Source organism: Pleurodeles waltl, chromosome 1_2, assembly GCF_031143425.1.
Source record: "Pleurodeles waltl isolate 20211129_DDA chromosome 1_2, aPleWal1.hap1.20221129, whole genome shotgun sequence".
In the NCBI taxonomy this organism is placed as follows: Eukaryota; Metazoa; Chordata; class Amphibia; order Caudata; family Salamandridae; genus Pleurodeles; species Pleurodeles waltl.
Window position 1 is genome coordinate 1,031,995,621 of NC_090437.1, and position 16,909 is coordinate 1,032,012,529.

The 16,909-nt window shown below is 46.5% G+C and overlaps 1 protein-coding gene across 1 annotated transcript in view; it reads left to right on the forward strand.

Moving 5' to 3' along the window:
* The window catches only part of RELL1 (RELT like 1), a 142,086-nt gene that overhangs the window by 76,775 nt on the left and 48,402 nt on the right, over positions 1–16,909 (forward strand). The window contains exons 5-6 of the mRNA XM_069202120.1: positions 15,388–15,633; positions 16,462–16,600. Coding sequence (XP_069058221.1) covers positions 15,388–15,633; positions 16,462–16,600 — 385 coding nt within the window. The remainder of the gene's footprint in view (positions 1–15,387; positions 15,634–16,461; positions 16,601–16,909) is intronic.

Below are 16,909 nucleotides of genomic sequence, written 5' to 3' on the forward strand. Positions count from 1 at the left end.
AACACCAGACATAGATCTGTTTGCCACAAAAAAAAAAACGCAAAATGCCAAAACTTCGCGTCCAGGTACCCACACCCTCAGTCCAAGGGCAATGCTCTCTGGATCAACTGGTCAGGGATATTTGCTTACGCTTTTCCCCCTCTCCCACTCATTCCTTTTCTAGTCAACAAACGGAGTGAAAACAAACTCAAACTAATACTCATAGCACCAACGTGGGCACGCCAACCGTGGTACACCACACTGTTGGACCTCTCAGTAGTATCTCACATCAAACTTCCAAACAGACCAGACCTGTTAACACAACACAACACAACACAAACAACAGATCAGGCACCCCAATCCAGCAATGCTCAATCTAGCAAGCTGGCTCCTGAAGTCTTAGAGTTTGGCTATCTAAATCTTCCAAAAAAGTGTATGGAAGTCATTAAACAGGCAAGAAAACCTACCACCAGGCATTGCTAAGCTAAAAAATGGAAAAGATTTGTTTTCTACTGCCAAGCGAAACACATCACACTGTTAGATGCGTCCATACAAGACATCGTAGGATATTTACTACACCTACAAAAAAGCAAATCTTCCTTTTTCTTCCGTCAAAATACACCTCACTTCAATCTCGGCTTACTTGCAAATTAAACACACAAAATCACTGTTTAGAATACCAGTCATTAAAGCCTTCATGGAAGGACTAAAGAGGATCATACCTCCAAGAACCCCACCAGTACCCTTGTGGAATCTTAATATTGTACTTACACGACTCATGGGTCCACCTTTTGAACCCATGCATTCCTGTCAAATCCAGTTTTTAACTTGGAAAGTGGCATTTCTAGCAGCGATCACCTCACTACAAAGACTTAGTGAAATACAAGCTTTCACTATTGAGGAACCCTTTATACAAGTAAACAAACATAAAATTGTTCTCTGTACAAATCCAAAATTTCTCCCAAAATCATTTCACCGTTTCATTTAAACCAAACAGTGGAACTCCCAGTCTTCTTCCCACAGCCAGACTCAGTAGCAGAAAGAGCACTGCATACATTAGACATAAAAAGAGCACTCGTACTATATAGACAGAACAAAACCATTTCGTAAAACTAAACAATTGTTCGTCGCATTCCGGAAACCCCATGCTGGTAACCCTATATTCAAACAGGGCATAGCCAGATGGATAGCTAACTGCATACAAACCTGTTACCTTAAAGCTAAAAGAGAGCTACTCATTACACCAAAGGCACACTCCACTTCACCGTGGGCAGTGAAACAGATGAAAAGTCTGTTCCTAGTGGGCGGGACTATTTTTAATGCTTTCACCCACTGGGAGTGGACTTACTGTTTGCTCTCGCTTAGTAGGAGCTTTAAATTGCTCCCGCCAAGCAAGAGCAAACCGACGTTTCCCTGCTTTCACTAGTGCAGGCAGGGAAACTGCTGTGCCCCTAGAGTGAGTTTTACGGGACATAGCAGGAACCTGGCCCTGTGAGATGGGGTCCCAAGGGCCATTAATGGCTCCAGGAGGTGCCCCCAAGGCACCCCTCCCTTTTGATTCTACAGCTGGGCCCATGGGCCAGAAGTGGCCCAGGGCAGGGGGTGGGCGTCTCAACCTCCGTCTTCCTGTTAGTTAATGGTTGGGCACCAGGTGGTGGCATTCTCTGGGGCCAAAAGCAGCCCAGAGGGGGGCAGCATAGCCCTCCTAACCCAGTTCTGGTTATGAATCCGCCATCTGGGACCTGACCCTCCAGAGGGGCATATACAAAATAAGCATGTGAGCGCGTGTGTGTGTGTCTGTGTGTGTTTTTTATTTTATTTTTAATGTTACCATGAATTCGCTGATCTCCACAAAATTGCAGTAAAATAAAAAAATATATATTTTGGCCTAGAGCGGGGTCCCTCCCCACCACCAGGCCTAGGGAGTCAGGGTATTCATACCCTGTCCCCTTTTCGTTTTTTTTTTTTGCGTTTATTTTTTTTGGGACTTGGGCTCAGTCCAGAGTCCCAAGATGACTGCTGACACTTCCTGGTTGAAGTGTTGACAGACAATCAGATCAAATTTTGAGATCTCTCAGATCTGCAGACTCTCCGCATCCCTAGATATTCAATTTTCTTTTCCCTTTAATAACTCGAGAACTACTGAGCGGTTTTGCACCACATTACAAAGAGCAGTCATCCTGGACCAAGATCTAGCTTTCTGCCTAATTTGGTGTAATTCCGTTCAGCAGTTTGGGCTGTAGTCGTGTCTAAAATCCCTATTGCAAATTGCATGGGGAATACATGTTTTTGGACCCACCACTCCTTTTTTCAGCCCCGCTTGAAGAATCACTCAAAAAATGTCCACATAGCAGTTGAAGTGAGTCGCATATGTATTTTGAAAATTTCATGAAGATTCATCAAACGGCGCCATAGTTATTGGCTGAACAAAAAATACTTTGGGCCTCATTACAAGTCTGGTGGTCACTAGACCGCCAGACTTGCGGATGGCAGTCAGACCGCCGCCAGTGCAGTGGTCAGAGCGCCACATTACAACCCTGGCGGTCGGGCCACCAGGTCAGTCAGGATCAGAGATCCTAGCGATCTGGAGGTAGGCAGCATCCTTATCCACCATGGCAGCGCTGCCCCGGGAATTAGGACCTCATTCTTCACCAGTCTTTAAATGGCGGTAGCACTGCCATGAAAAGGTTGGCGGAGAATGGGTGCAGGGAGACCCGGGCGGGGGGGGGGGCTGCACTGCCCATGCAATTGGCATGGACAGTGAGGGGCCCCCTTGGCTAGCTCAATCTTAGTATTCACTGTCTGCTTCGCAGACAGTGGACATTGCGAGGGTGTTGGTGCACCCTGCAGGCTACAGCATTGTCACCAGCTTGATTAGGAGCCGGAGACAATGCTGTATCCTGTTTCCCGCTAAGCAAGTGGGCAGAAACTCAGCTTTCCGCCTGCTGACCTAGCAGGAAACTCTTTAACTCGGAGGGAAGGTCACCACGTAGGCGTCTGCCACCCTGTCGGGAGTTTGGCGGACAGATTTTTCAGTCCGTTAAACTCAAAATCAGGTCCTTTGTCTATGAAAACTAGGTCCTAACCCTAACTATCTACTGGCAACCCACAGTAGGTAACAGGAGCATGTAGAATGGTACAGGCTTGTCATTTAGGGGTACTGATGACAGAAACCATGATGCTGAATAGAGACTAGTTTGTACATTTTTCCAGACCTCTGAGGTGGCTATGTAGGGCCATCGTACAAAAATCACCCTTTATCTGTTTTTTCATGTTATTTGCTTATTTTGAGGTAGTTAACTTGTTAATAGTTATTTCCTTCAAAGTGCAGCTAACAATGGGCGCTAACTAGAATTCGCATGTTTTAGTTTTTGTGTGATTTCCATTAATAAATTGTTGATAAAAGATAAGTGCCTGTGGATTTATGTTCTGTTACTGTCACATTTACAACACAAGAGTTTATTACATTTGTCTCAAAATCTGGTGCACATTTTGCAGACTTCACAAAACATGTTTCTAGCTAAAATGGATAAAACTAATGCTACCAGAAAATGTGCTGCATAATTTGCATTTTTTTGGCATAAACAAATAAAATAAAAATCTGGCTGAATAATGTGGTCATCCTTGCCACATAATCTTAGTAGCGCCGGTGCAAAACTGAGAGGCCAGTTATTAGAGGGCGTGAACTTAATTTATGACCCTATTCCCATTAAACTGGTGATTGTTTCTGCAGTCATGTCATACAAAGTGTACCAGGAGTTTATGTTCACAATATTCTAGGTTTTAAGTCGTTCTGCTGTATTGGTTGATGACTTCTGTAGCACCTGAAACACAGTTCAGTTTTCTTCCCTTCATCTGAATGAGCCTTGTCATTTGTTCCAGCTATAAAATCCCCAGTACCAAGCAACCAACCTTAGGTCAAGGAACTTTTTGTATCCTATCTTCTTATCAAATAATGAATGACACCATTTTTAGCTTGAAAATTAAGCTATTATCTTCTTAACCATGGATTTTTTCCACAAGGTTCGTTTGACAGTTTTGCTGAATTGATACAAATGCGTTACGTACTTTAAGGTAACAATTTGGAGATCTTGTTTTCCCCAAGTGACCGAGATCACGATATTTCTCAGTATCTGTTGCTTTTTGGGACAGCCGTTTTAACGTTCTCAAGTAGAGTGTTTTTTTATTTTTTTATTCTGGTGATGTGTGAGGATGATCTTGCCAAGGATTCTTATTAATAGAAATGCCCTTAGTGTGACATGGTCCTGCATTCCATTCCGATTAATGCTGACAAAAAAACATTAGACTAATGAGTATAATCGTACCTTTAATATATCATTAAAGCAATTTGTTTGCAAGAATAAACAGAATGCCGTCCATGAGATTGTAAAGTAGGTCTAATAATATTGTGCATAATAATACATGATTTTGGTTGGTAATGGTAGTATACTAAATACATTATGTCGAGTGGATTGTAAAGTTGCTGATTGGATATCGTTTTAATCACTCATTCAAATTTGGCTAATTCACAAGAAACGCAGAAAAAAGTGGTAAGGTTATTTATTCCCAAAATATACCTGTTTTTTAAATTAAGCGTTTGACTTTTATTTTTTGGGGAACTTGGAAATAATTTGATCAATACAAATACAAAGCTCCACAAGACAGTTATCCAAGGGAAATTACATGGGCAGTGTTAGACTTTTCATCCTTGGCGTGGTCTCCCTTAACTTTTTGCCTCTGTTCCCCAGGTAGTTGATGTGTGCTGGACTCTGATTTGACTGTTTTTGTTACTTTGGGCACTTTACCACTGCTAACCAGTGCTAAAGTGCAAGTGCTCCTGTTTAAAATGTGTACGTAATTGGTTCTCCAGGATTGGCATATTTAGTTTACTGTTAAGTCCCTAGTAAAGTGCACTAGAGGTGCCCAGGGCCTGTAAATCAAATGTTACTAGTGGGCCTGCAGCACTGGTTGTGCCACCCACACAAGTAACCCTGTAATCATGTCTCAGACCTGCCACTGCAGTGTCTGTAAGTGTATTTTTACACTGTAATTTCGACTTGGCAAGTGTACCCACTTGCCAGGCCTAAACCTTCCCTTTTCTTACATGTAAGGCACCCCTAAGGTAGGCCCTAGGTAGCCCCAAGGGCAGGGTGCAGTGTATGGATAAGGTAGGACATATAGTAATGTGGTTTATATGTCCTGACAGTGAAATACTGCCAACTTTGTTTTTCACTGTTGCAAGGCCTGTCTCTCTCATAGGATAACATGGGGGCTACCTTTAAATATGATTGAAGTGTAGAATCCCCTAGAGAGTAGATGGACATGTGGAGTTTGGAGTCCCTGAACTCACAATTTAAAAAATACAACTTTTAGTAAAGTTGATTTTAAGATTTTGCGTTTGAAAATGCCACTTTTAGAAAGTGAGCATTTTCTTGCTTAAACCATTCTGTGACTCTGCCTTGTTTGTGGATTCCCTGTCTGGGTCAGTTTGACAGTTGGGTTGTTTTTCACCTCGCACTAGACAGTGACACAAAGGGGGCTGGGGTGTAACCTGCATTTCCTGATTAGCCATCTCTGCTAGGAGGGAGGGATGACGTGGTCACTCATCTGAAAGGACTGTGCCTGCCTCTGACAATGCCGGCTCCAACCCCCTGCTGTGTGTCTGAGGCCTTGCCTGGGCAAGGCAGGATTTCACAAGTAGGTGTGAGTCCCCTTTGAAGAAAGGTGACTTCAAAGACTAAAATGGGTATAAGAAGGGCACCCAAATCTACAGACTTTAGAAATACTTCTGGAACCAAGAGGAACCTCTGCCTGGAGAAGAGCTGATAGCTGAGGAAGAAGTGCTGCCCTGCCTGTGACTGTGCTTTGTGGAGCTTTCCTGCAGTGCTGCTTCTGCCAGAGTAAGAGGGCAAAGACTGGACTTTGTGTGCCTTCCATCTTGTGAAAAAATCTCCAAGGGCTTGAATCAGAACTTGCCTCCTGTTGTTTGAAGTCTCAGGGACAGCAAAGACTTTTCTCTGCCAGTACCTGGAGTCTCTGGAGAGACTCCTGCTCTGACAAGTGGTGCCCTATCCAGTCCCTGGGCCCTTGAAAGGAAAGCTGGTGGAAATCCAAGGAAATCGACTTCGGACGACTCCGGACCAACACCGCTGCTGAATCCGGTGACGCCGCCTGCACCCGACGCCGTGACCTTCGCTGGAACGCGACGCTCTTCGCAGGCCCGACGCCGCTGCAGCCCCGCTGAAGTCCGCGCCTCCGTGGAAGTTGCCGCACCACGTCGTGACCGACGCTGCTCGAAGTGCACGGATCCAACGTTTTGCACAGATGCCGCGATCCCCGACTTCGCGCATCGGCTTGTTTTCACTCTTCACCAAAGGTACTGTACTTGGGGGTCTACACGACTCCGTGTCCGGCGCCGCTGGTGTCGGCTTGTTGGGAACGACTCTGTCACGACGCCGTGTTAACATCTCATCGAAGCATTTTTGTTTCTAAGCGCTATTTTTGAGTTCAATCTTTAAAAATTCAGAACTTGACTTGTGTATGTCGGATTTTTGTCGTTTTGGTCTTGTTTTGTTTAGATAAATATTTCCTATTTTTCTAAACCGGTGTTGTTTCATTTTGTAGTGTTTTCATTAAGTTACTGTGTGTTGGTACAAATACTTTACACCTAGCGCTCTGAAGTTAAGCCTACTGCTCTGCCAAGCTACCAAGGGGGTAAGCAGGGGTTAGCTGAGTGTGATTCTCTTTTACCCTGACTAGAGTGAGGGTCCTTGCTTGAACAGGGGGTAACCTGACTGTCAACCAAAGACCCCATTTCTAACATTGGTGATCAGCGGTTGGGATTTGGACTTGTATTTGTACTTGACATACAGTAATTAAGTGTACACTACTGTTTGAGCTCAGACCACTACGTGACCACATACTGCTTGTCTTGAGATTTTTGCTTTTTCTCTTTTTGTGGATTTTTCCCTACGTCCACTTTGTTTTTTTTCGCTGATCCTTGATTGACTTTGAACTTCATTTGGGAACTTGTTTCTGCATTTGGAACTTTGCACTCTTTTTACCTTTCATCATGTCTCTACTTGGAGATGCATCAGTTGGAGCTGACTTTGACCTTGAGAAATTGGAGAGTTCTACCAAAGCTCAGTTGAAGCAGTTCTGTAAAAGTTTTGACTGTCCCATAAAGAGCTCATCCAGGAAGGAGGAGCTGCAAAAGGCGCTGAGGGCCTGGGTGACAGCCAAGAGCACTGAAGGGCACACAGAGGATGAGGAAGAGTGTTCAGTACACAATGGTATTGTGGGTGGGCCTGTTATGGCCAGGGAGAAGGTCTCCAGGGCAGGTAGCAGTGTCTCATCCAGGGGTCTGACACCTGAGGGGTTGCAGAACAGACAGGCATTGGTATGCCCTATACCAATTGGAGCTGCAGAAGCTCAATCTGGAGAAAGAAAGAGATGAGAGAAGAGCAGTCCTTGAGGAAAGGAAGATGCATCTGGCTCATGAGCTTAACTTAAAGGAGTTAGATCATAGGAGCCAGTCCAGTAGGGATGGTGGCAGCAATCCTACAGTGCAGCCGGAGAGAAGGGTACACATCCCAAAAGACCTTGTGAGGTATTATAAGAGGGAGGATGATATCTACTTGTGATTCAAGGGTTATGAGTCAGCTCTCCACATGAACCTGGTCCCTGAAGCTCATTGCGGGGCAGCCCTGTGGAAGCATTTTGAGGCAGAGGGGAGGGACACACTGACGGCCCTAGGGGATGCTCAGAGTCTCACCTACCCTGTCATGAAGGAGGCCTTACTCACCAGGTATGGTCTCACCCCGGAGCAGTACAAGGAGAAGTGAAGTTTAGATCCTACAAGAGAAAGGAATCCCAAACATGGTTGGAATGTGATGATTCTTTTTGCAGGTCACTGGATGGTTGGGTGAAGGGCAGTAAGGTAAACACGTATGAGGGGCTTTAAAATTTAATTTCTTGGGAGCACTTGTACAGTTTATGCTTTCCAGAGCTGCGCCAGCACCTCATTGACAGCAAGCTGACTGACCCCAGGAAGCTTGCGCAGGAAGCGGACCGCTGGGAGAGCACCAGGGTCCAAAAGAGGTATGAGGGAGACCACGCCAAGGGTGGGCAGGGTCCCTCTCAGAAGAAAGGGGGGGGTAAGGGCAAACAGGGGGCGTTCTCTAAAGGGCCCCAAACTGATTCCCAACCCCCCAGTGAAAAGAAGCCATGGTTGTCCAAAGGGAAGCCAGTGGCAGGTGGTCCCCCACCTAAGTGCTATGCATGTGACCAGGTGGGTCATGTGAGGAGGGCCCCAAATGCCCCAAAAGTACACCGGCACCCACTGGTGCACTGTCCCAGGGTTTTGCCAGTGTAGCGCTTGGGGAGGAGTTGGTTTCAGGTGGGTGGGAACCAGCAGAAATGACCCTTGTCTCACTAGGGGACAGTGAGATGGTCCAGAGAAACCTAGTGCCTGATAACACTAAGAAATCCAGGCAATGGGTGACCATCAATGGACAGAGGGTGGAGGCTCTGAGAGACACAGGAGCCAGTGTGACTACAGTGAGGAGTCACCTGGTGTCTGAAGAGCAGATTGATCCCCGGGTACTTCACCAAGTAGTTGCAGTAGACAACTCTGAGCGCCTCTGCAGAGTGGCGCAGGTTCCCTTTGAATGGGGGGGGGGTGGTCTCAGGTTCCTGGAAAGTAGCTGTGAGTCCAACCATGCCTGTTGATTGTTTGCTAGGTAACGACCTGGAGGATTCCCCTTGGAAGGAGGTGGAACACAGGTCTCACTTGGAGTTGTTGGGTCTGCTTGGGTGGGTATGCGTATCCACCCGGTCTATGGCAGCCAATCAGGGTAGTCAAGAGCCCCTGGAGCCTGAAACAGCGGCCAGGGGACCGCCAAGAAGAGGAAGGGCAGGGGGCGTGGGAAACCGGCCCCAGAAGTTCCCACGGTCCGGGAGGAGGCAGAGCCTGAGGGTGATGCCCCGGAGCCTACAGGGGAACAGGTGGCTGAACTGGGGGAGGTCCCTGAGCTGTCGCAGTGGCAGCAGGAAGGGGGACCCACCAGGGAAGCATTCTGCACAGCGCAGGAGGAGTGCCCTACTCTTGAAGGGCTACGGCAGCAGGCTGCAGCCCAGGTGGCTGGCGAGGCACCAGGTACTCACCTGATTTGTTGGGAGGATGGCCTCCTGTATAGTGAGCCTAAGGTTCCTGAGCCTTGGTCAGCTCGTATGCTGGTGGTACCCCAGTGCTTCAGGGCCTTCCTACTGGGTTTGGCTCATGATGTGCTGTTGGCAGGACATCTAGGGCAGGACAAGACCTATAAGAGGCTTGTCTCCCACTTTTACTGGCCCTTGATGCACAAGCAGTCAGCTGTTTATTGTAGGTCTTGTCAGACTTGTTAGGCAAGTGGCAAGAGTGGGGGGAAATGCAAAGCTCCCCTCCAACCTTTACCTGTAGTCAGTACTCCCTTTGAAAGGGTAGGAATTGACATTGTAGGGCCTCTGGATCCCAAGACAGCCATGGGCAACAGGTTCATTCTGGTCTTGGTGGACCATGCCACACGATACCCAGAAGCCATTCCTCTAAGGACGGTCACTGCCCCCGTGGTGGGACGTGCCTTGATGGGAGTTTTTACCCGCATGGGGTTCCCCAAGGAGGTGGTATCTGATAGAAGTACAAACTTCATATCCACTTATATGAAGTCTCTGTGGAAGGTGTGTGGGGTAACCTACAAGTTCACCACCCCTTACCACCCCTAAAGTAATGGTCTGGTTGAGAGATTCAACCGCACCTTCAAAGGCATGATTCAGGGCCTGTCAGAGCCCTTGAGGCGTAAGTGGGACGTCCTCTTGCCATGCCTTCTGTTCGCTTACAGGGAGGTGCCTCAAAAGGGACTTGGCTTTAGCCCCTTTGAGCTCATCTATGGCCACCCTGTGAGGGGACCGCTCAGTCTGGTGAAGGAGGCTTTGGAGAAAGCTCCTAGTAAACCACCGCAGGATGTATTTAGCTACATGCTGGCACTAAGAAACCAGACTGCCCGCTTCAGGAGTCTCGCTCAGGAGAACCTGGAAGCAAGCCAGGAGGATATGAAACAGTGGTACGACCAGAATGCCACTCTGGTTGAGTTTCAGCCTGGACAAAAAGTGTGGGTCATGGCACCAGTGGAGCCTAGGGCTCTCCAAGATAAGTGGACTGGGCCTTTTGAGGTGGTGGAAAGAAAGAGCGAGGTCACCTATCTGGTAGACTTGCAATCTCCCAGGAACCCTTTGAGGGTTCTACATGTCAACCGCCTCAAACCACACTTTGAGCGAACTGAGCTATCCATGCTCCTAGCGACTGATGACGGGGTGGAGGAAGAGAGTGAGCCTCTTCCTGACCTCCTGTCTGCAGGAGAGAAAGATGGGTCTGTGGAGGGAGTGATCCTCTCCCCCTCCCTGACTGAGGAACAGCAGAGGGACTGTCGCCATGTGCTGGGACAGTTCGCCTCGCTGTTTTCCCTGATCCCAGGAGTCACACACCTGTGCACACATGATGTGGACACTGGGGACAGTACACCTGTTAAACATAAGGTTTACAGGGTGACTGACAGGGTCAGGGCTTGCATTAAGGAGGAAGTCTCCAAAATGTTAACCCTAGGGGTTATTGAGCACTCCAGCAGTCCTTGGGCCAGCCCAGTGGTCTTGGTCCCAAAGGCTGCTGCTTCTGGTGCCACTCCAGAACTTAGGTTCTGTGTGGACTACCGGGGTCTCAATGCGGTCAGCAAGACTGACTCACACCCCATCCCCCGAGCTGATAAGCTCATTGATCGGTTAGGAGCTGCCAAGTACCTCAGTACGTTTGATTTAACATCTGGGTACTGGCAGATTGCCTTAACTGAGGGGGCAAAGGAGAGGTCAGCATTCTCTACCCCAGATGGGCACTTCCACTTCAATGTGATGCCCTTTGGGATGAAGAACGCCCCTGCCACCTTTCAGAGGTTGGTCAACCAGGTGTTGGCAGGACTGGATGAGTTCAGTGCCGCCTACTTGGATGACATTGCTGTGTTTAGTTCCACATGGGAGGAACACCTGCAACACCTCTGGAGAGTGTTAGAGGCACTGCAGAAGGCAGGCCTCACTATTAAGGCGAGCAAGTGCCAAATAGGGCAGGGTTCTGTGGTGTACTTGGGACACCAGGTGGGGAGTGGCCAGGGGGCACCCCTACAGCCTAAGATTGACACGATTCTGGCTTGGGAGCCTCCCAAGACCCAGACTGAAGTGAGAGCCTTTTTAGGTCTCACAGGATAATACCGGAGGTTTGTTAAGGGATATGGTACCATTGTTACCCCCTTAACTGAGTTGACTTCTAAGAAGCAACCCAAGAAAGTGATCTGGACAGAGGCTTGCCAGAACGCTTTTGATGCCCTGAAGGCTGCCATGTGCACAGCACCTGGGCTGCAGGCACCTGACTACTCCAAGGAGTTTGTTGTGCAAACAGACGCCTCAGAGCATGGTATTGGAGCAGTACTCTCACAGCTTAATGAAGAGGGCCTAGATCAACCCGTAGCCTTCATTAGCAGGAGGTTACTACCCAGGGAACGTAGGTGGAGTGCCATAGAATGCAAAGCGTTTGCTATGGTCTGGGCACTGAAGAAGCTAAGACCCTACTTGTTTGGGACTCACTTCTGAGTTCAGACCGAGCACAGGCCCCTCAGATGCTTAATGCAGATGAGGGGTGAGAATCCAAAACTGTTGAGGTGGTCCATTTCCCTACAGGGGATGGACTTTACGGTGGAACATCGTCCTGGTACAGAGCACGCCAATGCTGATGGTCTGTCCAGGTTCTTCCGCCTTAGTGATGAGAACTCCCATGAGGTTGGGTAGTTGCTCCTCACTTTTAGCTGGGGGGGACATGTGTTAGACTTTTCATCCTTGGCGTGGTCTCCCTTAACTTTTTGCCTCTGTTCCCCAGGTTGTTGATGTGTGCTGGACTCTGATTTTACTGTTTTTGTTACTCTGGGCACTTTACCACTGCTAACCAGTGCTAAAGTGCAAGTGCTCCTGTTTAAAATGTGTACGTAATTGGTTCTCCATGATTGGCATATTTGTTTTACTGTTAAGTCCCTAGTAAAGTGCACTAGAGGTGCCCAGGGCCTGTAAATCAAATGTTACTAGTGGGCCTGCAGCACTGGTTGTGCCACCCACACAAGTAACCCTGTAATCATGTCTCAGACCTGCCACTGCAGTGTCTGTAAGTGTATTTTTACACTGTAAATTCGACTTGGCAAGTGTACCCACTTGCCAGGCCTAAACCTTCCCTTTTCTTACATGTAAGGCACCCCTAAGGTAGGCCCTAGGTAGCCCCAAGGTCAGGGTGCAGTGTATGGATAAGGTAGGACATATAGTAATGTGGTTTATATGTCCTGACAGTGAAATACTGCCAACTTCGTTTTTCACTGTTGCAAGGCCTGTCTCTCTCATAGGATAACATGGGGGCTACCTTTAAATATGATTAAAGTGTAGAATCCCCTAGAGAGTAGATGGACATGTGGAGTTTGGGGTCCCTGAACTCACAATTTAAAAATACAACTTTTAGTAAAGTTGATTTTAAGATTGTGCGTTTGAAAATGCCACTTTTAGAAAGTGAGCATTTTCTTGCTTAAACCATTCTGTGACTCTGCCTTGTTTGTGGATTCCCTGTCTGGGTCAGTTTGACAGTTGGGTTGTTTTTCACCTCGCACTAGACAGTGACACAAAGGGGGCTGGAGTGTAACCTGCATTTCCTGATTAGCCATCTCTGCTAGGAGGGAGGGGTGGAGTGGTCACTCTCATCTGAAAGGACTGTGCCTGCCTCTGACAATGCTGGCTCCAACCCCCTGCTGTGTGTCTGAGGCCTTGCCTGGGCAAGGCAGGATTTCACAAGTAGGTGTGAGTCCCCTTTGAAGAAAGGTGACTTCAAAGACTAAAATGGGTATAAGAAGGGCACCCAAATCTACAGACTTTAGAAACACTTCTGGAATCAAGAGGAACCTCTGCCTGGAGAAGAGCTGATAGCTGAGGAAGAAGTGCTGCCCTGCCTGTGACTGTGCTTTGTGGAGCTTTCCTGCAGTGCTGCTTCTGCCAGAGTAAGAGGGCAAAGACTGGACTTTGTGTGCCTTCCATCTTGTGAAGAAATCTCTAAGGGCTTGATTCAGAACTTGCCTCCTGTTGTTTGAAGTCTCAGGGACAGCAAAGACTTCTCTCTGCCAGCACCTGGAGTCTCTGGAGAGACTCCTGCTCTGACAAGTGGTGCCCTATCCAGTCCCTGGGCCCTTGATAGGAAAGCTGGTGGAAATCCAAGGAAATCGACTTCGGACGACTCCGGACCGACGCCGCTGCTGAATCCGGTGACGCCGCCTGCACCCGACGCCGTGACCTTCGCTGGAACTCGGCGCTCTTCGCAGGCTCGACGCCGCTGCAGCCCCGCTGAAGTCCGCGACTCCGTGGAAGTCGCCGCACCACGTCGTGACCGACGCCGCTCGAAGTGCACGGATCCAACATTTCGCACAGATGCCGCGATCCCGACTTCGCGCATCAGCTTGTTTTCACTCTTCACCAAAGGTACTGTACTTGGGGGTCTACACGACTCCGTGACCGGCGCCGCTGGTGTCGGCTTGTTGGGAACGACTCCGTCACGACGCCGTGTTAACATCTCATCGAAGCATTTTTGTTTCTAAGCGCTATTTTTTAGTTTAATCTTTAAAAATTCATAACTTGACTTGTGTGTGTAGGATGTTTGTCGTTTTGGTCTTGTTCTGTTTAGATAAATATTGCCTATTTTTCTAAACTGGTGTTGTGTCATTTTGTAGTGTTTTCATTAAGTTACTGTGTGTGTTGGTACAAATACTTTACACCTAGCGTGCTGAAGTTAAGCCTACTGCTCTGCCAAGCTACCAAGGGGGTAAGCAGGGGTTAGCTGAGGGTGATTCTCTTTTACCCTGACTAGAGTGAGGGTCCTTGCTTGAACAGGGGGTAACCTGACTGTCAACCAAAGACCCCATTTCTAACAGGCAACTATTCATGGAAAGCGAAATGCACCAGTCATACCCATCCGCCTAGGCCAGGGGTCTGCAAACCTTTAATGCACGCCCCCCCCAGTTGAAAAATAAGAAATCATTGGGCCCCCCCCCTCAGAATTTTTCACAATTATTTTATAAAGAGGGCAACTTTTAAATATGTCTAGACCTATTTAAGCATTGCAGTTAAGTACTGTTAACTTTTTATAAATGCAATAACATGCTTTTGCTTAGATCAAAACCCTGTTATCTGTATCAGGTTTCTTTTGGTCAGAGCCTGGCGCCCCCCTGGGATCACTTGAGGCCCCTCTAGGGGGGCCTGCCCAGTGCTTAATTTGTGCTTATTGTTTCCAGTGCTGAGCACCAGCACTTATTTTTGAGGGCCGGGGCTTATTCTTCTGCCTCAAGTACCTGCTGCGAGCAAAAAAAAACATATGGGAAAGACGGAGGAAGAGAAATACGAAAAAGCATCACAATGGGAGAAAGCAGAACGCTGCAAGAGTGAGCTGAAGGGGCAGAAGGGGCTTTAAATGGATTGAAGAGGCCCGAGATGGCTTCAGGATTACCCTGCCTCTGTATTCGGTACTCGCCAATTTAAATGCAGCAGGGCTTTGGTAGGGCTTTAGGCACTGGCACATTTTTATTTACAAATTAAGCACTCGGTCCGCCCCCCCAGTTTGAAGACCTGTGGGCCCTAGGCAGATGCTCATTTCAAATTGTACTTTTTTATTTTCTCAGAGGAAATATTTTTTCCTTTTGGAAACAACCCTGTCCGACGCCTCATTTCATTCTTTGGATTTTCCCTTGTTATTTCTACCCAGTGTACTGTATAAGGTGCACTGTTATGTAAATCTGCACTCACGCCTGGTTTTATTAGTAGTTTATTTACAGATGTGTTCCTGGTGTACTACCTGGACAATGTGATACATATTCACAAACGCATGTGTTTGAGACATTCACTGACTTGCATATGTAGACTACCTACTTAGAAATGCCCACAAACCCTCTTCTAAGAACAATTGTCTGCTTACATGCATGTATAATAGGAAAAACTCTTATCATTAGAAATATGTAGGATACCTATAAATCGTGCTTCTGTGTTTGATCTCCATCTGAGTTTTCTTTCGCTCATAGAATTTCAGCAATATATTTGTTTGTAAGAGGGTTGTAATGGATCATTTCTAGAACTGATGGGTTAACTTAGAATGAAATGTTTTAGTGCCCAAGTCTCTTAACCTGGATTTGAGATCCAGGTTTTAGGAAGATGTAATTGTATGATTTATTTAGTTGGTGTACAAATTGTTCCTAAAAATAGTATATTATTATATATATGCTATATGTATTTTATATATATTTTTACTTTACCTTTCAGTCCAGGGACACCAGTTACGCCTGGAAGTCCTGTTTCACCTGGAACACCATTGTCACCCGGTGCCACACCAACCAAGCACAGCTGCAGAGGGCTCCATCTACACACTGTTGGTGGAGTGGCAGAAAAAAATGTCTGTACCCGTTGTAGTCACAAAAAATGGCATATAATGAGACCGTCACCAAAGGTTAAGGAACCGAAGGAACCGAAGAAGACTCGTCAAGCAGTTACAGTCCTGGCCGTTGGAAGGTAAGTTGATTTGTGTTTCAGGTGTGGTTCTTTTTCACTCATGCACATAGTACTGCTGTTGGCTATTAAATGGTTCCTTCTCTTCTGAAAGTTTTGCCTTGTTTCTCTGTTGATGGTAGTTAACTTGGGTAAATAAAGTAGCATTCCAATAACAGTCACGTGGTCATCCTTCTTGCCAGGCTTGATAAAAGGCATCACTTTTTTGTTCAAGTCACTGTTTTGGAGGGAAAAAGACCCTCCACAGTTTTATGTACATAGCCTTCCTTGATTCATTGTAGCAGATTCTATTTTTTTAAACACTTATTTGTACATTGTTTAAAACTATTTTTTTCTAAATAACGTCACCTAGTGGAGCTTGGATATAGTTTGACAATGGTTTCTACTGCCCCTAATTGTCAGTTTTGTTTTTTGTTATGCCCCTATGCTATATGTGATTTCAAACCCAACTAAAAATGGTGTTGAAGCGTTAGACATTGTGAGCTTTAAGTAGACTTCGGAAAAAGTTATTTGAAAGACTCCTTTGGCCAATGAGCACAACATGAAATCAACAAAATACCTTTCCAATCCCCACCAGTACATGTTTAAATTGGAAGTATGATCCGAACAGATAATAGATGCCAGACATAAAACTACAGTTTTAGCTTACTAACATTTCCATTCTACTAAAAAATTGTCATGAACTAAGTTGATTATTGTAGAAGATAATTCCTCCCAATAACGTGTTTTAATATTTGTATATTTGTGTTTAAATTTGTTAGGTATCTATGGTTATTAGTAATTCTATCGTATCAGAAATGAAATGAGTGAAGGATCCTGTTGTTTTTTCAGGTTCAGAGTAACAAAAGTGGAGAGCAAAAGTAAGGAACAGAAAAGGTTAATGTCCGAGAGCAGAGACGTCGAGAACGGTGAGCCCCCCTCCACGCCGGTGAAGGCGACTACAAGATTAAGGAGTGGAACGGAATCAGAGGTCAGTGGAAAATAATGGCAACGATACAAAGGGGTCCAGACTTTGAGCTGTATTTCAAGGTGCATGGGTATGTCTGTCAGGAAATAGATGCAATTTGCATGTGCATAAGTTATACATATTTATTTACAAGGGTGTTACACTGTCATATGCCTGTACAAGACATTTTAATTTACATACATAGGTAAATTGCTAAATGTACACTTGCATGTTTTTCAGCACATTTCTGGGCATTCCCAGCAGTGTGCCAGAGTAGTGGTCTATTGTCCACACATTTTATACTCTGCGACTTAAAGAAGTGCCCCATACTTA